General features: G+C 45.6%; 2 protein-coding genes across 2 annotated transcripts; one reads left to right on the forward strand and one right to left on the reverse strand.

Moving 5' to 3' along the window:
- The first annotated feature begins 1,741 nt into the window (after positions 1 to 1,741).
- On the forward strand, positions 1,742 to 11,410 carry TBX6 (T-box transcription factor 6). Its single transcript, XM_035136252.3, has 8 exons — positions 1,742 to 1,865; positions 2,877 to 3,105; positions 4,351 to 4,618; positions 5,352 to 5,495; positions 8,450 to 8,520; positions 8,896 to 8,963; positions 9,659 to 9,851; positions 11,161 to 11,410. The coding sequence occupies exons 1-8, from the start codon at positions 1,742 to 1,744 to the stop codon at positions 11,408 to 11,410; spliced, it is 1,347 nt and encodes a 448-aa protein (XP_034992143.3).
- A 778-nt stretch (positions 11,411 to 12,188) lies between these two features.
- On the reverse strand, positions 12,189 to 18,790 carry PPP4C (protein phosphatase 4 catalytic subunit). The gene is made up of 9 exons (XM_035136253.3): positions 18,698 to 18,790; positions 16,976 to 17,081; positions 16,815 to 16,866; positions 15,959 to 16,009; positions 15,760 to 15,861; positions 15,449 to 15,622; positions 15,033 to 15,159; positions 14,003 to 14,192; positions 12,189 to 13,799 (listed from the first exon to the last, which is right to left on the reverse strand). The coding sequence occupies exons 2-9, from the start codon at positions 17,071 to 17,073 to the stop codon at positions 13,670 to 13,672; spliced, it is 924 nt and encodes a 307-aa protein (XP_034992144.1). The 5' UTR covers positions 17,074 to 17,081; positions 18,698 to 18,790; the 3' UTR covers positions 12,189 to 13,669.
- Positions 18,791 to 21,807: the final 3,017 nt, after the last annotated feature.

Consider the following 21,807-nt stretch of genomic DNA (forward strand, 5'->3'; position numbering starts at 1 on the left):
ATGGGTGCAGAATCCAGCACCTTTCATTTTAAGAATTCTAGTGCCCTGCCCTTAGAACCGCAAAGAGAGACATAAACACAGAGATAATTTCTGGCAAAGTCTACAAAGTCAGCAGCAAAGCGAAATAACTTCCAGTGATTGGGAGAAGGGCTTCTGTGACTTAGCTAGCTCCTTGCCCTTTTATCATGGCTAGGAAAAGGAGAATAAATTCTGCAAAATAAGTAACTGCATGCAGACTTGTTTAACTGGCACAAATTGGTCAGGTTGCAGAATTCAGCCTTTCTTGGAGCGTAATTGGAGATGTAGTGTGGCCCAGTAGGGGCTAGAATGTCACACTCGAGCTGGGTAGATGCAGGTTCAAACCCCAACTCAGTCATGAAACTCACTGGGTGGCCTTTAGCCAGTCATTAACTCTCGGTCTGACCAACCTCACAGGGCTCTTCTGCAGAAAACAACCCTATTCCCTGCCCTAAGTTCCTTAGTGGAAGGACAAAACAAAGACACATAAAGGTGAACAGATAGAGAATTTTGACCTTTGGTTTGTAATCTTGTTGATTACAGACACTCCTCTTTTGTTGAATGGGGCTATGCATATGTCTTACCATCAATGGCATAACCAGTGGTGTCCAAACTTTTTTTCAAAGAGGGCCAGATTTGATGAAGTAAAGGGCCATGAGAGCCAACCAAAGGGCCGACCAAAGTTGTTGACCTTTTTATGATTTTACCCCAAAGTTGTTGAGGTTTTTTGAGGATTTTACCCAGAGAACCAAGGTATCCTGGCTCTCCAACTGCGGATATAAACTCGCTAGAGGGCCTATTCTGCACTCCCAGGGATCTGGCAGTCCCTTTGCAGCTGTCCTGTCCAGCTGTGAAAACATCTGGATGACAAATGACCGTGGCACCTCCTCCCTCACCCACTTGTAAACCAAGGATCCCATAGGTCAGGATCAATCAGGAAACTTTGGAGCAAGGGTGTTAATTAGGCAATTAGGAGAAATCAAGTGGTGGGCTCAGAAAGGGACTCAGCTGACTGTTCTTAATGAAGTCTGAGGTGGGACTGGGCATGCGGGGAGGGGGGGGGCTTAAATTGGGACAGAAGAGATGAAGTGGGGATTGGACAGGAATGGGGAGGGGGGGTGGATTCTGCACACATCTTGTATGACAGCACACAGGCCAGAGATGAAATAGCAGGGAAGGAGGAAGTGGGATAAAATAGAGCAATGTTGACAGAAATAGCTAGGAGGTGTGTAAGGATGGGACATCCTGCGACAGAGAATATATATGTCCCTGCTACTTCTCTCCCTTGTTCCCCTGCCTTAAGCCCCAAACCCCTCCCCTCTTGAGGTGTGAATGTGCCATTTGGGGTCTCACTTCAAAGGGTCTTAGCAGAATCATAAATACAGCCCCAGCCAGGGGCTCCTCAGGGAGAGAGAGGATCTGCAGGGTGGATGCATCCCAGACTTGCCTCCCGAGACAGAACTGGGGGAAGCTGGCTCCCAGCCCCTCAACCTGCTCTAGCAGAACAGCCTCCCTTCCTTCCAGGCTCTTACTCTGCATCCCACTCCCCCAGAGGTCCCCTTACGACTTGTACCATCCCTCTAACCCTCTAGACCTTCCTTCCTTCTTACCCAGAGAAAGCAGGAGCCCTGGCTTCCAGTCTCACCTGTTCTAATCCACTAGATCCTCACTCCTTTCCCAGAGAACCCTGAAGTCCTGGCTCCAAGGCTTCCTGCAGCACCCCATGTATCACCCCACAGAGATGTTCTCACAGTATGGGGGCTCCTATCCTCTGCGACCTCCCCCACCTCCCGGGGCTGGGTATCCCCAGGGTCAGGCACCTCAATATGAAGCCTTCAGATATCCAGGTGAGAAATTGGGGTATGGTGGTGGGGAAGGTGGTGGTGGTGGTGGGAGAGGGGGAGGGAAATGAAAAGCCAAAATAAGATAACAAGGGTGAGTAGGGGAGCAATTGCATGCCAAAAATGCTGACTGAGCTGAAGTGCATCCTCATTTCAGACACTGGCTGATGCTGGGCCAGTCACCATTTCCCATTCTAATGTAACCTACGGCACCTTACATGGTTGTTGAGTTAGAAGACCATGTGTGCTTCCCTGGACTCCTTGGAAGAAGGGTGGGATAAAAGAACAGAAATTTATGAGAACCACAGTTTGCGGGATTCTTTAGAATGAGGGTGGGGTGGAGTTGCAACACGTTAAGAGATTAGAGCAGATGGAACTATAATAAGGAGGACTTCCATGTTCTTTGGGAGGGAGAGTGGTTTAGAGAAAGGGGAGGGGGAAGCCTGCAACCCAGGACTTCTGTGCTTGGCAGGAGAGAAGTGGGCTAGAACAGAATGGGGACTGGGTGGGAACCAAGACTACTGAATTCTCAGAGATGGTTGGATGGGGCAAAGGGATTTGGAGGCCAGAGTTGCTTTATGCTCCAGGAGAAAAGAAGGACTTAGAATCTGAAGGGGGGGGGACAAGAGGAAGGCTGACAGCAGGCACCCAGAGGAGGGGCATGAGTAGGGCTCAGCGGTACCCAGAAAAGAATAAAGCAGTTGTGGGTTTAAACAGGCCAGTGGGAGGGCAGGCTGGGACAGAAGAAATGCAAAATTCACATAAATCCCATGGCTTGCTTCCTGCTCCCCACATCAGCTGGACTTTTAGCACCCAAGACCAACTGGTCGGGGGAGATGTGAGGGGGGAGCAAGCAGGCGGAAACCAGCAGGAGGGTGACAAATTCCTGGGATGAAGCCCCTCCGTCTTGCCTGCAAGCCCCTGTCTTTCTCCCCCCCCCCCGCTCAACCAATATCTCTCAGCTCCGTCAGCCCTCTTTTCTGACTTGTTCCCTTCTCTTCTCTTCCCTGCCATCAGACCTTGATGCTGCCCCTAAGCTGGATAGCTTTTTCCCTGGGTTGGAACCCCCAGGGCGCCTCCTGCCATCTGCTCCTGGCCTCCCCTATGGGACAGGGCAGCCTCTCCCATCAGGCCCCCCACCAGCTACACGTCTACCCCCTGGAGTACGGATGAGCCTGGAGAATGGAGAACTTTGGAAGCGTTTCAGTGGGATTGGTACAGAGATGATCATCACCAAGGCAGGCAGGTGAGATGCCAAGCAGGAGGTAAAAGAGAAAAAAGTGGACCTTGAGCTCCAAAACCCTGTCCCAGTGCTTAGAGATTCCCCAGCCACATGCAGAACCAATGCTTCTGAACCAACCCAGTCCTGAGTAATCAGAGCCAATGCATATCCCCTTTCTCCTTAGAAATTACAGTACTGTTCAAGAAACTCAGAATCAAGGGAGATTAAAAGGTAAAGGGACCCCTGACCATTAGGTCCAGTCGTGACCGACTCTGGGGTTGTGCGCTCATCTCGCATTATTGGCCAAGGGAGCCGGCGTATAGCTTCCAGGTCATGTGGCCAGCATGACAAAGCCTCTTCTGGCGAACCAGAGCAGCACATGGAAATGCTGTTTACCTTTCCGCTGCAGTGGTACCTATTTATCTACTTGCATTTTGATGTGCTTTCGAACTGCTAGGTTGGCAGGAGCTGGGACCAAGCAACGGGAGCTCACCCCGTCACAGGGATTTGAACCGCCGACCTTCTGATCAGCAAGCCCTAGGCTCAGTGGTTTAGCCCACATATCCCCTTTCTCCTTAGAAATTACAGCACTGTTCAAGAAACTCAGAATCAAGGAAGATTAGAGGCTGATAAACATAGCTCTCTATTTCCTTCATCCCTCCTGTAAATTCCGTACTAGATCCTAGGGGGGGGGGCGGAAATGTCATAGAAATGAAATGATTGACAGTACATTCAAAGCACACAAAAGACGAAATAACTTCCTCACATTACTGGGGATTAATCCATGGGATTCAACGCCACATGATGTGATGATGATCACTAGCTGACTTTGGAAATATTAGACACTTAGACACACACACAGAATACAGCTATCTGCAACTAATGGAACCTCCATGTCAGATAGCATGTATATGCACACTTGAACAATTTTTAGGAAGTTTCCACTGTGTTCTATGGAGCTTAGTACTGAGATGGGATGTATATCATCAAGAACTGTTAATCTTCTTCGCTTTTCCCTGTACATAGATGTCCAGTATGGCAAGATCACTCACCCTGCTCTTTTAGTTTTCTGAATTTGTCAGCTTCAAAAATAAAATAAATAAATAATTAGTGCCAACTACTGCTGAGGGTGGCGGCGGCAGCAGGAGCAAGTGGTGGTCCTATTCTCCTCCCTGCCCTTTGTTATGTCTCACTGATGAAACCTCTTCCCCCCCCCCACAACCCGCCCAATTAAAATATTCTAACCCACATTTTTAATCAACTTTGCAGGCGGATGTTTCCACAGCTGAAAGTTTCAGTAACAGGACTGGATCCTGAAGCCAAGTACCTGCTGCTAGTGGATGTGGTCCCGGTGGGCAGCTCCCGGTACAAATGGCATGGCAAGCGGTGGGATGCCAGTGGCAAGGCCGAACTTCCCCCGCCAGACAGGGTCTACATCCACCCCGACTCGCCTGCATCCGGCGCCCACTGGATGCGCCAGCCTGTATCCTTCCACCGGCTCAAGCTCACCAACAACACACTGGATCCCCATGGACATGTATGGCCAGGGGGAAAGGGCACTTTGGGCATGAGGCTATATGGAACTATAGGATATTAAGTGGAAAGGAATATAGCTGTAGGGAATGCTCTGTGCGCCTCAAGGGGAAAATGGGTTAAAAGAACGGCACTAACAGATATTGGGCAGTTCAGATTGATAACAATAATGGATCGTGGCTATGGGTTATATAGCAAAGACCCAGGGTTTTGTACAATTTGTGCTTAAAATAAAATCTCCTCCAGCATTCTGAAATTCTACATCGTCTGCAAATTAAATAAACTAAACACACGTAGATATGTTGCTTTCTCTCTCACGTATGCTGTAGTTGAGATTCCAGAATGGCAGGGGGTCGGACTAGATGACCCTCGGGGTCCCTTCCAACTCTACAATTCTATGATTCTGTGCATAATTTATTTCGCTCCCATCATTCATGGGAAAGGGCAAGTAACTATGCAGCTCCTTGAAGCCCCATATCTGGATCATTAGAAGTCTACTCAGTCCATGTGATTTCACTGAAGCCTCATTATGTAGCCATGAGGACTAGAATCTTGCTCTCCTTCTTAATGTACGATAAAACAGATATTCTCAATCCTGCAAGTTAACATAAAAAAAGCCTGTGCATTGGGGAGCTAAAATATCTTTTTGCATTAAAAATGAAATATGGTAGGGAAAACTGTTTGGACAAGTAAACGAATAATATGACTCACCTCTGGCTCTTGCACCCCCTTCTCAGCTGATTGTTCACTCCATGCACCGTTACCAGCCGAGGATACATGTGGTTGGAGCTGGAGGACGCCGTGGGGCAGGCAGTGGCTGCGCTTCCTTCACCTTTCCCGAGACCCAGTTTCTGACTGTCACGGCCTACCAGAACCCACAGGTGAGAAACAAGGCCACTGTTACAAATTTAATATTTGCTTCTAAAAGGCCCCTTTCCCATTGGTGGCAGGAAGCAGGGATGTGTCCCCTTGCGACAAATGATTTATCCATTTCCCCCCCTCTGCTGCCTGCCCCATTGCTTATCCCTGAAGGAAAGGCACTTTTTTCATCAGCAAATGATAATCAAATCATAAACTAGCCATTAAAATAAGGCAGCAGTCCTGAGAATTCTCATGCAAACATCAACTCTATCAAATTCTAAAGGACTTCAGAGGAAATGTGTTTAGAATAGAAGCACAAATGTGAGAGACAGCTTCATTTTAGAGAAATAGCACGGGAGACCCTCCCCAGAAAGTCAGTCTGGCTTTCTGTGCAACCAGCGCTCCGCTCCATATTATTTTTTGCGCCCGTTCTTTTCACCAAGCTCCAGAAACGGCAGCCTTCCAATGCCCATTTCCTCAGAGACACTCTGGAATTGGCACAAATATTAAACCATCAACGTATTCCAGAACCACCACCACCATATTGCGGAAGGATAGCAAACAAGTGTTGCAAGAAGACGCCCCCGTTTTTCACAAGAGTCAATTTAATCTCATGCGACTCACTATCAATACAGCAGGGGAAAATCACAGCAAACTGAAAAACCATTCCAACATGGCACATTTTAGAACTCCACTGCCCTTCCCTGAGCTTTTCTACGTCGCTAAATTGGCCTGTTTTCCTTTTCTCTGGCCATATCCCTTTGCCCCCTCACGTTTAACGGCATCCTTTGACTAAGACAGCTCTGACGCTTTTCCTTTTATTTATTAATTATTTTATTTTAAAAATATATATCTTTATTATTTAAAAACAAAGAAAAGAAAAGAAAGAAAGAAAACAAACAGAACAACAATCGATAAACTATTAAATTGACAAACATCTTCGCAACTTCACATTTACAGACACAAAAATACATCACTCTAACACTTAACTAACTCATACATACCTACATAAATTCCCCCCCATCTAAATACACAACACATAACAACACATAAATAAACCCACACTAATCTTAAAAACACATTGTTCTATTACTTTCGCCATTTCACTTTCTTCGCCAGAATCTGAACAGACTTCCAATTAAACTTGCTGTTTTTTTATCTATTTCCTTTATATTTTTGCACAGATGTATATGTATTATTTATCTTAATTCCAACATATATCTAACAATTTATTTTACAAGTTACAGTCTAATTCTGCCAGCGGGGTTTCCTCTAATTTGTTATTTTTCAAATATTCTTCAAAAATTTCCCATTCCTTATTGACTTTTCGTTTCATTTGACCTTTTATTCTACCTGTTGTTTTTGCCAATTGAATATATTCTACCATTAGGGCTTGCCAGTCTGTTATGCTGGGTGTTACTTTGTTCCAATTTCTCGCTATCAGTACTCTACCCGCTACTGTTCCATACATAGACGCTTTTCCTTTTACTGTAAATAGTGCTGCAAAAGCTGCACTTATTTTTGCATCTCTATGACATGGGGCAAACCTTACATTTCACTTACCCCGTTTCTCTGAAAATAAGACGTAGGGTACCTCCATTAAATCTGGGGCTGTTGACGCCCTCCAGCTTCCTATGAAGCTCTCTTCCCCTACTTGTCCACCTCCATAAAGACTCCATAAAGAAGGCCTCCCTTCTTCACTTGCCCACCCTCATCTATTGATGCCATTACAGCTAGAACACAATGGCTTCTCCTCAGGATTCTTCCACCTCTAAATCACCTTTCTCCTCCTGGTCTTCACTCCACAACCTTTCACCTCAAGCTGAATGGTTCCCTTCCACCTCTGCATGGGCCTGCACAGCCCTCATCATTTTGTATCTCCCCTATGCACCCTTATTTATCACTCCATTCCTGTGTTTCTTTCCACTTTTGAATAGCTCTTCATACCTCTCACCCAAAATATCCCTCCCTCTACTCATGGAGTCTTTCCATGTTTTACGATATTCCTTCGTACGTTTCTGCCCTAAAATATACCCCACCCCACCCCCGGCTCAGCTTCTCTGTTATTTAATCATTTCTTTGGACCTTAATATCCCTTAACAAAACTATTAATATCCCTTACAAAACAGTGCAATTCCTCTACTCTCACACAGGCTCTACAATAGCTATTGCACTATATATCCCTCCTCCGGTCTTAAAATAGTTCTTCTATCTCATTCCTCCCATTATGTGCCGGCCTGGGCTGATGGGAGTTGTAGCCCAATACTTCTGGAGAGCACCAGGTTGGTTAAAAGCTATTTTGCACGCACTTTGAACAGTTCAGATAGATGATAGATAGATAGATGTAGAGATACGCACACAGCCCCAAACCTGGGGGAAAAAACAGCAATAAGGCAATCAGCTCACATCTAGGTAAGAACCACCATGTTTTTTCCGAAAATAAGACACTGTCTTATATTTATTTTTCCTCAAGAAGACACAATATGTCTTATTTTCAGGGGATTTATTAAGCGTCCAGCCTCACCTCTTCCTTGGCGCCCTCCAGAACTGTGCCTATCACTATGTCTTATTTTCGGGGTATGGCTTATATTGTGCAAATGCTTAGAAATCCTGCTACAGCTTATTTTATGGACATGGCCTATTTTCAGGGAAACAGGGTAGTACCAGCAAGAGTATAAAGAGAGTTGTTCAGGAGAGCTGCCTTTGTTGACTGTCTCCTTCTCTATTACAGAAGCCCACACAAAAGCAAAAGTTTTGCTCTAGGTTCTGAAACTTGAATATGCTGTCAGCAAATTAAAAACATCTGCCGGTATTCTATCATTTTTGAAAACATAATACAAAAGTGGAAAGACTGGTCATATATCTGTGCTCGCATGCTAAACCGAATCTCAGAACACATAATATATGCGTGTATACACCTAATCATACCCTTTCAATCGCCTACCTAACATTTTCCTGTTTCCTCCCCTCCCAGATCACTCAGATGAAGATAGAGAGCAACCCTTTCGCAAAGGGCTTCCGGGAGAATGGCATGAACAGCAAAAGGTGAGCTGACCTGATCAGGAAATATGTCAATGCCATAGAGAGGAGCTGCTTCAGCAGTGATTACTTTCCCAAAATGTTTGCCACTGACAGGGGGGGGGGGCTTGTCCTCACTGGATAAATAGTTCACTGGGCTGGAGACCCACAGGGCACCAAAATGAATGGGCTTATAACTACTACCGTACTCAGTTTATACAGGTGCCTACTGAGACGATCCATTAAAAAAGCAATCATACCAAAAGGAATTATTGAGAAAATAAAAAATATTAGAAGGAGGGGGATTTTGTCCTTGCTCAGGGTACCGTATTATTAAAGTCTGCCCCTGGCTTCCACCATTGCTTTTCCACATCTTATTATGGTCCCCCTTACAAAATTTAGGGAGCGCGAGGCCCGAATCAAGAGGAAAATGAAGGCAAATGAATGTGAAGCCAACATGGGGGAAAATGGTAAGAGAAACAAACATACCTTATTCTGTCGCTTAGCTTCATAAGACATTGTCCGGTCTCCATCGCCTTCCAGACAATGGAAACCACATTTGCTTTGTTTAAAAGCAAAACACAACATTTCTCTCCAGACATCATTAAACAAAGTGAGGATTATTTAAGTGGATACGCTGTGAGCCTCCTCACCATCCTTAACTCTCGGTAGCTACTCACTGCCCTATGTATATCCATTTCTTACAATGCCACATGCAATGGCCACCTTTTGCTTCCTTTCACTGCTTGTCTTTTGCTACCCCCACCACAACATCCTATCACTTCCCTCACCCCAGGTCCAGTATCTCATTAAATTATACCTGCTGTTTCATATTTTTGCCTCCTCTGAACTGTCTTTGCCCACAATTACAACCACACCCTGCTCTGCCCTGATAGCACAAACTTGCTAGAGGGCCCTTACCTGAAAAGGTCACAACCCCAGGTACTATAATGAATTCCCTCTTTATTTCAGACAACATTCCAGAGAACCTGTTATTTGGAATTTTTTTAAAAAAAGTTGTATGCATCCCTAGAGGTTCACTCCCTCCTATGCCACATTTACATGCTTTCTAAAGCCATACAAGTCCTGTTTTATTATTCCCCTTTCCCATTATATAACCTTCTGCCTGCTTTTCCTCCCCTACCTGCACTTTGCCTCCACCTAGAGAGCAAGAAAGGCCCCTGCGACTCCACCTTGACAGAGGAGACACCTATGGAGCAACAGCAACCACCTGCGCTTCCACACCCTTCTTGCTCCTTCTACCCCCCGGCAGGGATCAATCCCAGCGGAGCAGAGGCTTATGTCCAGCACCCAGCTGCCTTCCATGGCTTGCGGGGGGCACCGTCACCCTATGGCAGGTGAGCTAGCCATGCAACATTCCCTGAGTTCTAGAGCTGTGTTGCCAAACTTCTGCCTTTGTAAAATAAGTGTGGAGCTTCCCTGGGTGATCTGAATCACCCCCCAGGTGTTCATGTTTCCTTTGGCGGCTGAATAAACCCTGTCCTAGGGTATAAACAGGTATAAACATTTTTAGAAAGGTAGGGCTGATTTGAAAGCACCCTCACAGCATTTAAGATACCCAGGCAATAATTTGAAGTGCTCTGATTTCTTGCCACGCCTAATACGTTGAATAATCTTTGCCAGAGGGAACAAAAACAAAAACAAAAAAAACCCACTCGGCAATGGGTACTTTTTCCTTTTTATGGCATGAACGGACTTCTGGAACGGATTAAGTTCGAGATCCAAGGTACCACTGTAACTGGAATTATCTACAGGTACATCGTGGCATTGAAAACAAGTCAGTAGAGCACGAGACCCTTATTCTCAGGGTTGGGGGTTTGAGCCCACTGTTAGATAAAAGATTCCTGAATTGCAGAGGGTTGGACCAAATGGCCCTCGTGGTCCCTTCCAACTCAACAATTATATGATTCTATGTGCCCATTGTCCAAATTTTACTTTGAGAATTGCTGCAGATGCACCTGGCAAAGACTGCGCTGTACTCTAGATAAACATTAGGCAACATGGTGCTCTCCAAATGCTATGGTCTACTACAACTTCCCTCCTCACAGTTGTAAAGCAAGTTACAAAGCAAGGGCCATGCCCATGATGAAAAAAGCCACTGGAGCAGTCTCTTAAAAACCTACACAAATAGATAACCTGCAGCCTTTAGTGAGTAAACACCACTTTACTTCTTATGCTAGTGCTTGATCCGTAACAGAGAGCAGCCACAAATTGTCACCAGCCGCATGCAATGGCGGAGTCTCTGATTATTCACAAGATTTGAACGCTAAGCATCCTTCATCACTCCATCTTACTCTTGAACCCAACCCAGTGCAGAAATCTCTGAGACAGTTGTTTGGCCCTTACCCAGGCCATTCTGTGGTAGAACCAGAATTAACCATGTACTGATTACTGTGGCCAACATCCTGCACAATATGACTTTTAACAGGAATATGCAAGGCGAGGATGCAGAAAAGACATTCAGGGCTGTAGCATTATCTATGGGGAAGCTAGAACAAGTAGCATACAGAAAAACTATAGCTGTCTGTAGGGAGGCGTAGTTGGGCAGATACATGCACTTGGAAGGTTGGTCGTGTCGAGCCACTTAAAGGGGGGCCACCTGCACTTTTATCAGTGTTTGACTTACCCCTCATCTTTCCTCCACAGCCCAAGTCAAGAAATGGCAGCTCCTCCATCATCCCCAACTACCAAGTCACCTCCTGAGCAATCAGATTTCAGACCTATGCTCCCGGCGAGTTGGAATGGGCTGGATATTATTCCTTTCCTTGGGGGAACAGAACCCCCCGATACCTCCTCCTTTCCCCCCTTCAAATTCAGCTTCACACCCTACCCGCCTCCACCTCGCGTCTATGGGCCCCCCTCTGGCTATCCTGGCTCTCAGCCACCTATGCTCTAACTCTTGCTCCTCCCACAAACCCTGGAATTCCTGTCTTCTAGGTATTCTGTTTCCCCTGCTAGATTTCATGGCTTTCCCTGTTTCTTTATTACTGTCGATGTTGGGAAGGGTAAACTTGTCTGTATCCTGCTTGTCTTATAATTAAACATTTTTAAGGTCATAACATGGTGTACGTTCTGTTTTCTTCCCTGACATATTTAAGCAAGCTAGAATTCTGAAATTCCAGCCTAGATTTCTGCTCTGCCAGACAGCTTGACTGGTTTTAAGTTATACGTCAGAAGGCTTCTGCAGATCCTTTAAGATATCTCACCAAAACAAGTTAAATAATTCGGGGCAGTTCTCAGTTGTAGAGCACAGAGTTTTGGGGCAGGAAGTATTGATGAGTGTGTGTAGCACCAATGTGCCTCGAGAAGCAGCACCATCAAGTAAGCGAGAAACTCCTTTGTAAAAAATGTAGGAAGTAGTAGTATAATATATTAGATAACAAGTTCTGCGGTAGACAGAGATTCCACCTGTGGCATGATTGAAGGCCGTGAAGATTGCTAGGCCCTTTATTCTGTCAGCTTCAACACAAAAAGGAACTGGAAACACTCCCCCCAACAGTGAACGTATGGAGCTCATCTCATCCTCCACTCTTCGCAGGAGCCAAGCAGGTTTGGGAGGTAAGGAATGACAAGGAGGACACCTACACAGATAGTTCTGCCCAGGATCTGGCAGCATTTAACATGCACCCTGCTCACAAAGCATATGGCCACAGAAATATGCAATGTACAAAATGTCGATTTTTTTTTAGTTTTATTAGAATTTTTTTATCTAAAAGTTGTAAATAGGAAAAAACCCAAAATGAAAACAAAATAAAATTAGAGCAAGAGACAGATCATCGGAGGGGAAAGCACTCCTAGACATAAGAAAAGTGGCAGGAAGTTCCACCCTCCCCTTCTAACTCTAAGTAGATATCTGGATTGAATGTGAGTATTCCTTCATAGGAATAAAGGGAAGGGGGTGGGAGGTTTTGACCCTGTGGTGGGTGGGATTTGGATACACCAACCCCACAGGGGGTAGGATATGGAGGGATGGAGAGAGACAGAGAACACGCCCCATTGGTCAAATTAACTAGCGTGATATGGTCCCAGTCTCCCCACTCAAGGAGAAGGAGCTTCAGGGAGGGGGATAAACAGGATATAGATTTGCCAATAATACATTTAATAAATCCACCACAAAAATTAAATGGATTTCATAGCATTTGCATCCTCCAGTGACCAGAAAGTATACTTTATTTTAATTTTATTTATTTTTTTGCAAAGTCTGGACTTTCTGCTGCAAAAGGGTAGGGACAGTTTAACCTTCCAGTGGCCAATAAATGTTAAGAGGAAAGTGGGAATGAGATATGGCGGCACACAGAGGAACCACTTCCCAGTCTATGTTCATCTATTCCATGTAGTTCAAGCAGACTATACATCGAAGTGCGAAGAAACCAGCGTTCTAGGTCTTCCAGCAACCAGACACAGCAAGGTTTGAAGCACTTCCTATTCTCTGCTTAAATGCTATGGAATGGCACCAAAACCAGAGTTCTAAGATCAGCTGACCAAAAAGTTTTTTAAAAAAAAATTCTTTAAAAAAAAAAGAGTTAAACCAGGAAGCACCTAAGTGACGTAGAAGCAGAGAACTAGTCCAGATACTTCATCCTCCTAACAGTTGCAGATATTCTTTGGTCACTGGTTTCCTCTTTATTTCCAAGTCCAGTTCTCTCCATCTGATACATCCTCTATAAATAGTTTCCAGTCCTTCTAGAGAATAGAGAAGCACTGCAGATGAGCTAGAGAACTAGGCTGGGAGCCTGTCAGCTGCGCCCCTAGGAAACCATAGAACTCTGAAGATCTACAGCTTCTCTCCATTTCTGGGTTGACCTTTGTCCCCCCCCCCCCCCGTTTCGCCTGGAGTGATCTGAGATCAGCAGAGTTCTAGGTTTTTCGATGACCAGAGGTCCCAAAAATGTGTTTCGGGCGGAAAATAAAAACTAGGGCAGCCCTGAAAAGACTATAAAGCAATTGGCTGGAATTCAGTAGTGTGGAAAAAGATGGCCATTTCAGTCTAAGGGGTCCAGAACTGAGGGTTTATTGGGCAAGGGGAATGGAGTTGGGGGGGGGGGAGAGGAAGAGACCTGAACCCTGCCAAACTTCAAAGAGGCTGCCCACCCCAGCCAGGACAAGAAAACAGAAGCCGCACGAGGGGAGGGTGGGGGGGAGATGGAAGAAGCATTCACAGGAAGTAGTCCGCAACAGGCTTCTTAGACGGGATGCCTCGAGTTTCTTGGGGGGCAGCTTCAAAGATAATAAATTCCTTCTGAAGGTGTTCGTCCAGTTCCAGGATGGCTGCCACATTCCCGCAGCTGTGTGCAGAGCAGAGGAGAAGGGTCACAATGGGATGCCTCCAGTTTCATCAATGCCACCCTTCCAGGTGGCATAACTCACCACCCTTCAACACAGACTAACCCTGCAATCCCTCCTTTATGCCACACAGCTCAAATGGTACACAGTGCTAGGCTTGCCATATCTGCCCGCTATTCCACACCCGTCCCTTCTGTCTCCTCACCGGTAGCAGTAGTTGGGAGCTGACCACACAGTAAGAACTGTTTCATTGAAGTGCCACTTGTACCCCTCCATGACCAGCTGATGCGCTCGACAGATCATGTCGATGTCATTCGCCGCGTTGAATTGCGCCACCACGTCACTGCCGAATAAGTAGCCGGCACCTCGTGGGCTCACCCCCCAGCCTGTGGTATCTGCAAAGGACAGAAATGCTTGGCTTACTACACAAAGGAAACCAAGTTACCAGGCATGATCGACTAGGGGAAAGGGCATCTGCTCTCGATGAACTTATAGAACAAAGCTGATCAGCAATTGGCCAAGAGGTAGGATTTCGTATAAAGCCCTCAGCCCACCTCACTTGGGCTGCTCCATGTGCATTTTTACCAGTTAACCCCTTTTAAAAAGAACCAGAGTGAGATGAAATGATAGGGGCAGAAAATACCTGATCTTCTTTAGATCAAAGACTCAAAGGTTCTTGTTTTAGAGATTTTTGGATTACTGCACTAAGCAGCAAATAAAAGCTCTAAAACAAATAAGTAAACAAACAAACAAACAAACAAACATTCCTCACTGTGCAGTTTATCAGGTATTAAACCCACAGAAACTATAGGATCCTCTGCCTTCCAATAAGTGAGACCCTATTCATTCCCTTACAACACAAAGAACTATAAAAACACAGGACAGATTCATTAAATACGTTCCACGGAGTGCTCAGATCGTATCAATTGTGATCTCTCTTTAGCAGCTTGTACAGAAGTACAAGGTCAGATCAAAGTTGCTGGGGACCTCTTGGTAACAGACTCCGCCTCTTTGGGTTTCAGTGCAATTTTAAACCAGAATTAAAGGCTCAACACTCTTCTACTTAGGCTACACTGCTCTTCCTGGCACGCTCTACTCCTAATAGTGTTTAACCTATTAAACATTTCCTGGAACAAATACCATTACCATCTTAACCATATGCAATGCGCAAAGATTCCTTTCTCCTTCATGCATGTGTGTGCGCACACACCACACCACTCCACACACAAATATACCTTCAGGGTCAGACCAAAGGAGATCACACATGGGACCATCATGAGGAACCTCCTGTTTGCGATCTATTGTTCGAATCTGGTCCAGTGTCTGGATGGATGGGGACAGACCACCATGGACACAGAAAATCTGCAACAGAAAAGGAATGTGTGCATTTGGAAAGCTGCATATAGAAGCTCTAGGGCCAAACAGCACCTCCCCACCCACCACATTGAAACTCATCCTGTTGTCTTCCTGCTTTATTCTAACTGTTGCACTCTATTCTCACACCAGAAAACCTAAGTGTTTTTTTAGGCTGTAAGGCCCTTGCAGGAGTGACAGGGCCTCTAGTACTCTGGAAAGCCCTGCACACAGTGATGGTGTGCTCACACTCTTTCTCAAATACTCCTACCATCATAAACACACACAGCATGCTTACCTTGCCATCAATGATAGCAGAGAGGCTGAGGTAGTCAAAGATCTCAGTGCAGTAGCGCCAAACGGTGACAGAGCCGTATTTCCTCAGGCACTCATCGTAAAAGCCATATACCTGGGTGATCTGTCTGCTCTCATGGTTGCCACGGATCAGGGTGATCCTGTCAGGGTACCGGACCTGTAAGAGAAAACGACGAAACCAGCATAGACCACAGACATGGAAATGTTATATAACCCAGAATTCCCAGCATCTCTATTCAGGTAGAACAAGGAAAGCATCCTTGGATTCATCAGGGGGCAAGGGTCATTCCTAACCTTGAGCGCCAGCAGTAGCAAGAATGTTTCAACACTGTAGAAGCCACGGTCGACAAAGTCACCCATGAAGAGATAGTTGGTCTCAGGCACATCACCACCCACCTGCAGGAGAGAAACAAAGGGCACGTAAATATATTGTCCTAGGAGTGCTTTAAAGCTGAAGTTGGGCACTGGAATTGGATGGCTGAGCAGTACTCACCCTGAAGAGCTCTTTAAGGTCATAGAACTGGCCATGGATATCCCCACAAACCTGGAAAGAAGATTGAACTCTTTAATGTTCTCAAGGGGGCTATTACTACCATCATACCTAGTCCAGTGTATCTGAAAGGCCAAGGCCCTTCCCTCTGCCCACCAGTAAGAGCTAGATTGGCATGAGCATGGCATTTTTGGTAATAGCAAAAAAAACATTCTTGAAACTACACCCCCAGGGAAATATGTGGTCCCTCCGTCATTCCTCTTTTTCAGAAGAACTTTGGAACTTTCAGAAGAATCCAGGTGTTGTGTTTTGATATTCTTTTTCCTCTGTTGCTGTTCATTCATTAAGGCAGGAGAGGAGAAACGTGTTCACATTCCTTTGTTGGCCTGTGTCCAGTTTCTGCCTGCTAGTAAGGAATGAGGCCAAAGGCAGAAATGGATGGAGAAACGGCTGTGACTTGTACCTTTTATACAACAGACTACATTCCAGTCATGCAAAACTCAAGAGGTTTGTACACCTACACAGACACGCACCAAATCTCCATCCAGGAAAGAGACATGATTACAGTTCAAGCACACGTTCCAAGTGAGGAAAAGGCGCATGAGAATATTACGCAGTAACATGGCATATGGAATAGTTCTGAAGGCCAGATAGTGTCCTGGAAGTCACCTTTGGCCTCCCTCAACCTACTTCAAAGGATGTCTTTTTAAAAATCAGCAGCATGCTTCAATTTCTTATTTGTAAAATGCCTTGTGACAGCAATTTTTTTTAAAGGATAAAATAAAAAGTTCAGGTGTTATTGCTGCCAGCATTTGAGTCCCCAAACACTGATGAACATTTGCTTAAAAACAAGACTCACTGTTACTGGGGAATCTACTCTCTGGACGTTGCTTTCTTCCACCAAGATCTCTCTGTAGAGAAAGGAAAGGAAATGTGTCTCACACAGAAACTCTACACCATAATTGGCTACATTTTACAGTCTTAGAACAGGTATTCTTATAGATGTCAGGCAACACTCACCTCGCCTTGGCACAGAGGGCTTTGACCTCGCTCTCCTTGATGAGCTCACAGCGCCGCAACTGCTCTATCTGACGGTCAAGGTCACTGATTTCAGCCATCTTGCCCCCTTGTAGGGATAGAATTGCAGTCAACTTTTTAAAAAAATTAAAACACTTAACATCAAGGCATACAACTTTGATGACAATGGGGAAAAAGAACTGAGCACATACACCCAGAAAATATTTCCATCAAAAAGGATGAGAGTAAAAGTCAAATAATAGACCCTCAGCTCTATGTTGTTTCCTACTATTGTCCAGTTAACAGGAAGGATCACAAGGAATATCAATAAGGGAGAGACTTATAATCTATATCTGTTTTTCCCAAGCTGGTGCTCTCCAAATCTTGCTGGACTATAATTTCTATTGGTCAAGTTGGCTGGGGCTGACAAGACCCCAAAACACCTGGAGGACACCAGGTTAGGGAAGGCTGATCTATATAGTAAACCCCTTATACTACCCTTTCCACAAAAACGGTGAAGCACCTGTAAAGAAACACTGGGGGCAACGTCACACACTGTAACACTAACAAACAAATAAGAAAGTGAATTAAACCCAAGCTGGATGCTATTTGTGTGTGTGTGTGTGTGTGTGTGTGTGTGTGTGTGTGTGTTACTAAAAAGAGCTGAAAGAGACTATGCTTTCAGACCCTCTGTGATATGAGGCTGTTGGTATCAGAGGCATTCTCTTTCAAGCTTCTCCAAAGATTTGTGCAAACTGTGCCTCATACACTGAAAAGGCAATATAAATTTGGAAGGCAGTAAAAAAATGCATTGTTATAAAAAACAATGATCATTGTTCTACACACTTCTGTTATCAAAGGGGAGAGGGTGGTAAAATCTTTATGTTGTGTCCCAGGACTTCTTTTCAACATCAGCAGAGTGAGCAGATTATCTCCTAGGAAAAAGTTCCCACCCTCTCCATCTTTCTTATCCAACAGTAATGGGAAGGTGCCTCCACCCAACCATCTCATTCAAAAAGCCAGGTCCCCACCTCACTATCTGATCTCTTTGCCCAATGATACCCAGAACTTTTTAAGATAAGGAGTGACGAGTCACATGAAAGGAGACAGAAGAGCATGACCAACTACCTCCTGTTACCATGACAATACCACCCTATATGTCTCTAAGATCTTCCCATCATTGCACCCATATTTGTTTCTCTGCCCCCCTCACGCAGTTAAATGATCCCATATCCCCTGAACTCACCATTAAAAGGGCAAAGGGAAATTTGCATATAAAGAAATCAAGCAAGTTGCTACTTGTTGTATTCTTTCGCACCCTCAGAAGGGCCACCTTCCACCCCACGCCCATCCCTTTCCAAAAAGCCTTCCTTTCGGAAAAACATAAAACACCTCACTCCACGAGGTTGGGCACCCCCAAGACAGAGCGACGCCTGCCTTCTCCATGAGCTTGAGGGGAGAGAAGCCCCTTTCTCTCCTCCTCGCTTTCTCCTCCTCATGGGCCCCACCAGCCCCGCTCCCCAAGGAAGCTCTGGCGGTCTCGCTTGTGAAAAGCGCCCAGAGCCTCCATCCAGGTGACAACTCTCCCCTCTTCCCCCTCCTGACCCCACAGGCTGCTGTCTCTATGGCAACCAACTTTCCCCGGCGCCCCCACCCGCGGCCAGGATCCAAAGGAAAGGGCGCCTCCCCCCGCGCACAAGGACGCCCCACCTTCCGGGAGCCTACCTGGGGTCCCGGTAGCGGCGGCGGCGACGGTGGCGGCTGCTCCGCGGCTCCCTCCGGCTCCCGGGCCCGGCCCCTCCCCCTCTATCTTTCCGGCTCTCCCACCAACTACTGGGCGCTGTACGTCACTTCCGCTTCCTTCTAGGACGAAGAACAGGCACAGGTGAGGCGGGGCTTCTCTCCGCTATCCCTTTGAAGGGGCGGGACCTTGACTCATCGGAAGTGACGAAAAAGGGCGAGGCAGGCGGAAAAAGTATGCCGGCCATGCTGGGGTTTAAAAGGCGCCGCTGACACTCCGCCGGAAGTGACGGAATCGTGGGGGGGAACCTTTTTTATTTTATTTTATTTTATTTTATTTATTGAATCTATACCGCCCTATACCCGGAGGTCTCAGGGCGGTTCACATAAAAAAATCACAATATATAGAATCAAAATAAGAACAATAACCCAATAATACCCCCAATTATTATTTACTTGACGCGCATCCCTTTTAAATATGAACATTGTATTAGTTAGACAGCACTTCACAAGGTGTTTTGCACGTAGCCAGGGGGTCGAGAACGAAAGCGTGGCTGGAGGCCACCTAAGTTATGGGACTTCAGGTTCTGCTGGACTACAGCCCCCGTCATTCGTCGCCGTCGGCCTTGCCGGCTGTGGCTGATGGGAGTTGGAGTCCAAAAAGTCTCTGTCTCTATCTCTTTGAGGCAGAAGGATGTCGGTCTGGAAGTGGCCTAGTATCACGGGCGGAAGCCTCCTGAAATGGAGGAGAGGATGCGCCTCCTGACTTTCTGAGGGCGCGCCTTGGAGGAGCTCAGTTGAAGGGTGTGATGAGCCATGCGGGGCGGGTGGGGAAGTGAGAACAGCCTATTCGATTTTAAAGTGCCCCACCCCCAAAGCGGAATGATTCCCAACCCTACCGCCCATCAATGCTCTGTTACGTTGTAGGAAAGAGCTCCGTCTGAAGCCCCTAGGGAGTGAGTGGCTATCAGTTAGCAGAGTCTAGACAGGGCGTGCAGCGCTGCGTTCCGTGGATCCATAGGGTTTCAGCGGAAGGGGAAGAGCTACGGCCTTAAGGGAGCTACTTAGTCCTCGAGCTTTTATATACAACCTTCGAAATGTGCATAATTACTTTTCTGCTGTATATTTTCTGTGTCCATCGTGTACTGTCCTCATCCAGCCGAACACTGGACCAACATATATATTCTGAGAAAATCAAATCCACTTGAGCAGAAGTTAATTGTTATTGTGGCTGAATCTAGAGGTTTGTCAGCGCCTTCCATCCCTTAACACTTGTTCTTTGAGACAATCGAGCATTTTCCTAGCTGAATGGGAATGGCTGAATGGACACCACCACCCTTTCCAAGGATATAGTCCATGACACCAAAATAGCCATTTCCCTCATTATGCTAAGTTTCAAGTGTGAAATATTTCAAGACCACAAGAAAGCCTGATTTGTGCATTTACTGAGGATAGACCAAGCTGGTAACTGTCCCCTGGTTCTATATCCAACACTTTTCAAAACCCAGAGATACAGGATTGGGGGTTGTTAGCACACCCAATTGAGTTTATGGTCAAGCCACTAAAAAGGTAAAACATTTTATCAATCCTGTTTCACTAATCCTGTTTTTCCCTCCATTTGATTGCAAATTGGGCTGTGTTCTATGTAGTACAAGGGCTAACTAAAAACTTTGCAGTATACCCATATTTTCAAGTTCCTTTTGCATGTGATATTCCTATTCTATAGGCCTCAAACCAATCTGCTGCAATGGAATTACCAGGTTATTATGCTAGGTATTGCTCAAATCAAAAGATCTTCTATAATCCACACTTCCCAAAGATTACTGCTAATAATTCCTGTCATTTAAATAATAATTCCTGTAATCTAAATAGCATTCAGAGAATTCCAGCTCTACATCCCATATTAATTCCTCAAATTATCAATGGAATTACCAGGTTATTATGCTAGGTATTGCTCAAATCAAAAGATCTTCTATAATCCACACTTCCCAAAGATTACTGCTAATAATTCCTGTCATTTAAATAATAATTCCTGTAATCTAAATAGCATTCAGAGAATTCCAGCTCTACATCCCATATTAATTCCTCAAATTATCAATGATCAGAAACAATTTTCTGTACAGTACAGTGAATAAAAACTGATGTGGCTTCTTCTAAGAAAAACTAACCAGCAAAGTCCTTGATGCTACTTCCCATGATCTCAGAGTCTTCACCACCATTTCCCTCAACACTTTTCTGGGGGAAATGGAGACACACACTTGGATAGCTAGGTCATTTAAGTGGAAGCAGCATAGCTGAACAGCTAGTGGTACCTCTGGTTAAGAACTTAATTCGTTCTGGAGGTCCATTCTTAACCTGAAACTGTTCTTAACCTGAGGTACTACTTTAGCTAATGGGCCTCCCACTGCCGCAGCATGATTTCTGTTCTCATCCTGAAGCAAAGTTCTTAACCTGAGGTACTATTTCTGGGTTAGCGGTGGAGTCTGTAACCTGAAGCGTCTGTAACCTGAGGTACCACTGTATAGAAGAGATTCAAGCCCCTGGCTTCTAAGACTCTCAAAAAGAAGGGCAAGGTGGGGGGAACACAATCTGCCACTCAACATGGTGCTCTCCAGATGTTTTGGACAAATACTCTCCATCAACCCTGGCTAGCGTGGTCAATGGTCAGGGAGGGTAGGGCTATCAATGGCTACTAACCATAATGGCTATAATCTGCCTCAATGGTTGGAGGCAGAAAATGCTTCTAAATACCACTTGCTGGAAACCACAGGAGGGAAGAGTGCTCTTGTGCTCTGGGGTCCTGCTTGCTGGTTTCCCACAGGCATCCCAACATCCCACTGAGAACAGGATGTTGGATCAGATGGGCCACTGGCCAGAACCAGCAGACTCTTCTTATGTCCTTATGGTGGGAGCTGCAGTCCACAACATATTGAAGGCCCTGCATTCATCGGCTATCCCTGAAGTAAACAACAACGGGCAAAAGAGGACATAAGCCCAATGCAACTCCTTGTACATCTTTTGGTATGGCGTGCGTTAAACTTTCCAACTAGAACTCTGCGGGGGGGGGGGAGAAAGAACAACAGAGACCCTGGCAA

Source organism: Zootoca vivipara, chromosome 12 (genome assembly GCF_965207765.1).
Source record: "Zootoca vivipara chromosome 12, rZooViv2.hap1.1, whole genome shotgun sequence".
Taxonomy (NCBI): domain Eukaryota; kingdom Metazoa; phylum Chordata; class Lepidosauria; order Squamata; family Lacertidae; genus Zootoca; species Zootoca vivipara.

Coding starts and splice junctions, on each gene's coding strand:
- PPP4C (XM_035136253.3), bottom strand. CDS start 17,073: ATGGCTGAAATCAGTGACCTTGACCGTCAGATAGAGCAGTTGCGGCGC. Junction 15,862..15,958: donor ACCTTAAAGAGCTCTTCAGG/GTGAGTACTGCT, acceptor TCTCTCCTGCAG/GTGGGTGGTGATGTGCCTGA. Junction 14,193..15,032: donor CCTTTGGTCTGACCCTGAAG/GTATATTTGTGT, acceptor TGTCCTTTGCAG/ATACCACAGGCTGGGGGGTG.
- TBX6 (XM_035136252.3), top strand. CDS start 1,742: ATGTATCACCCCACAGAGATGTTCTCACAGTATGGGGGCTCCTATCCT. Junction 8,964..9,658: donor AGCCAACATGGGGGAAAATG/GTAAGAGAAACA, acceptor GCCTCCACCTAG/AGAGCAAGAAAGGCCCCTGC. Junction 9,852..11,160: donor GCACCGTCACCCTATGGCAG/GTGAGCTAGCCA, acceptor TTTCCTCCACAG/CCCAAGTCAAGAAATGGCAG.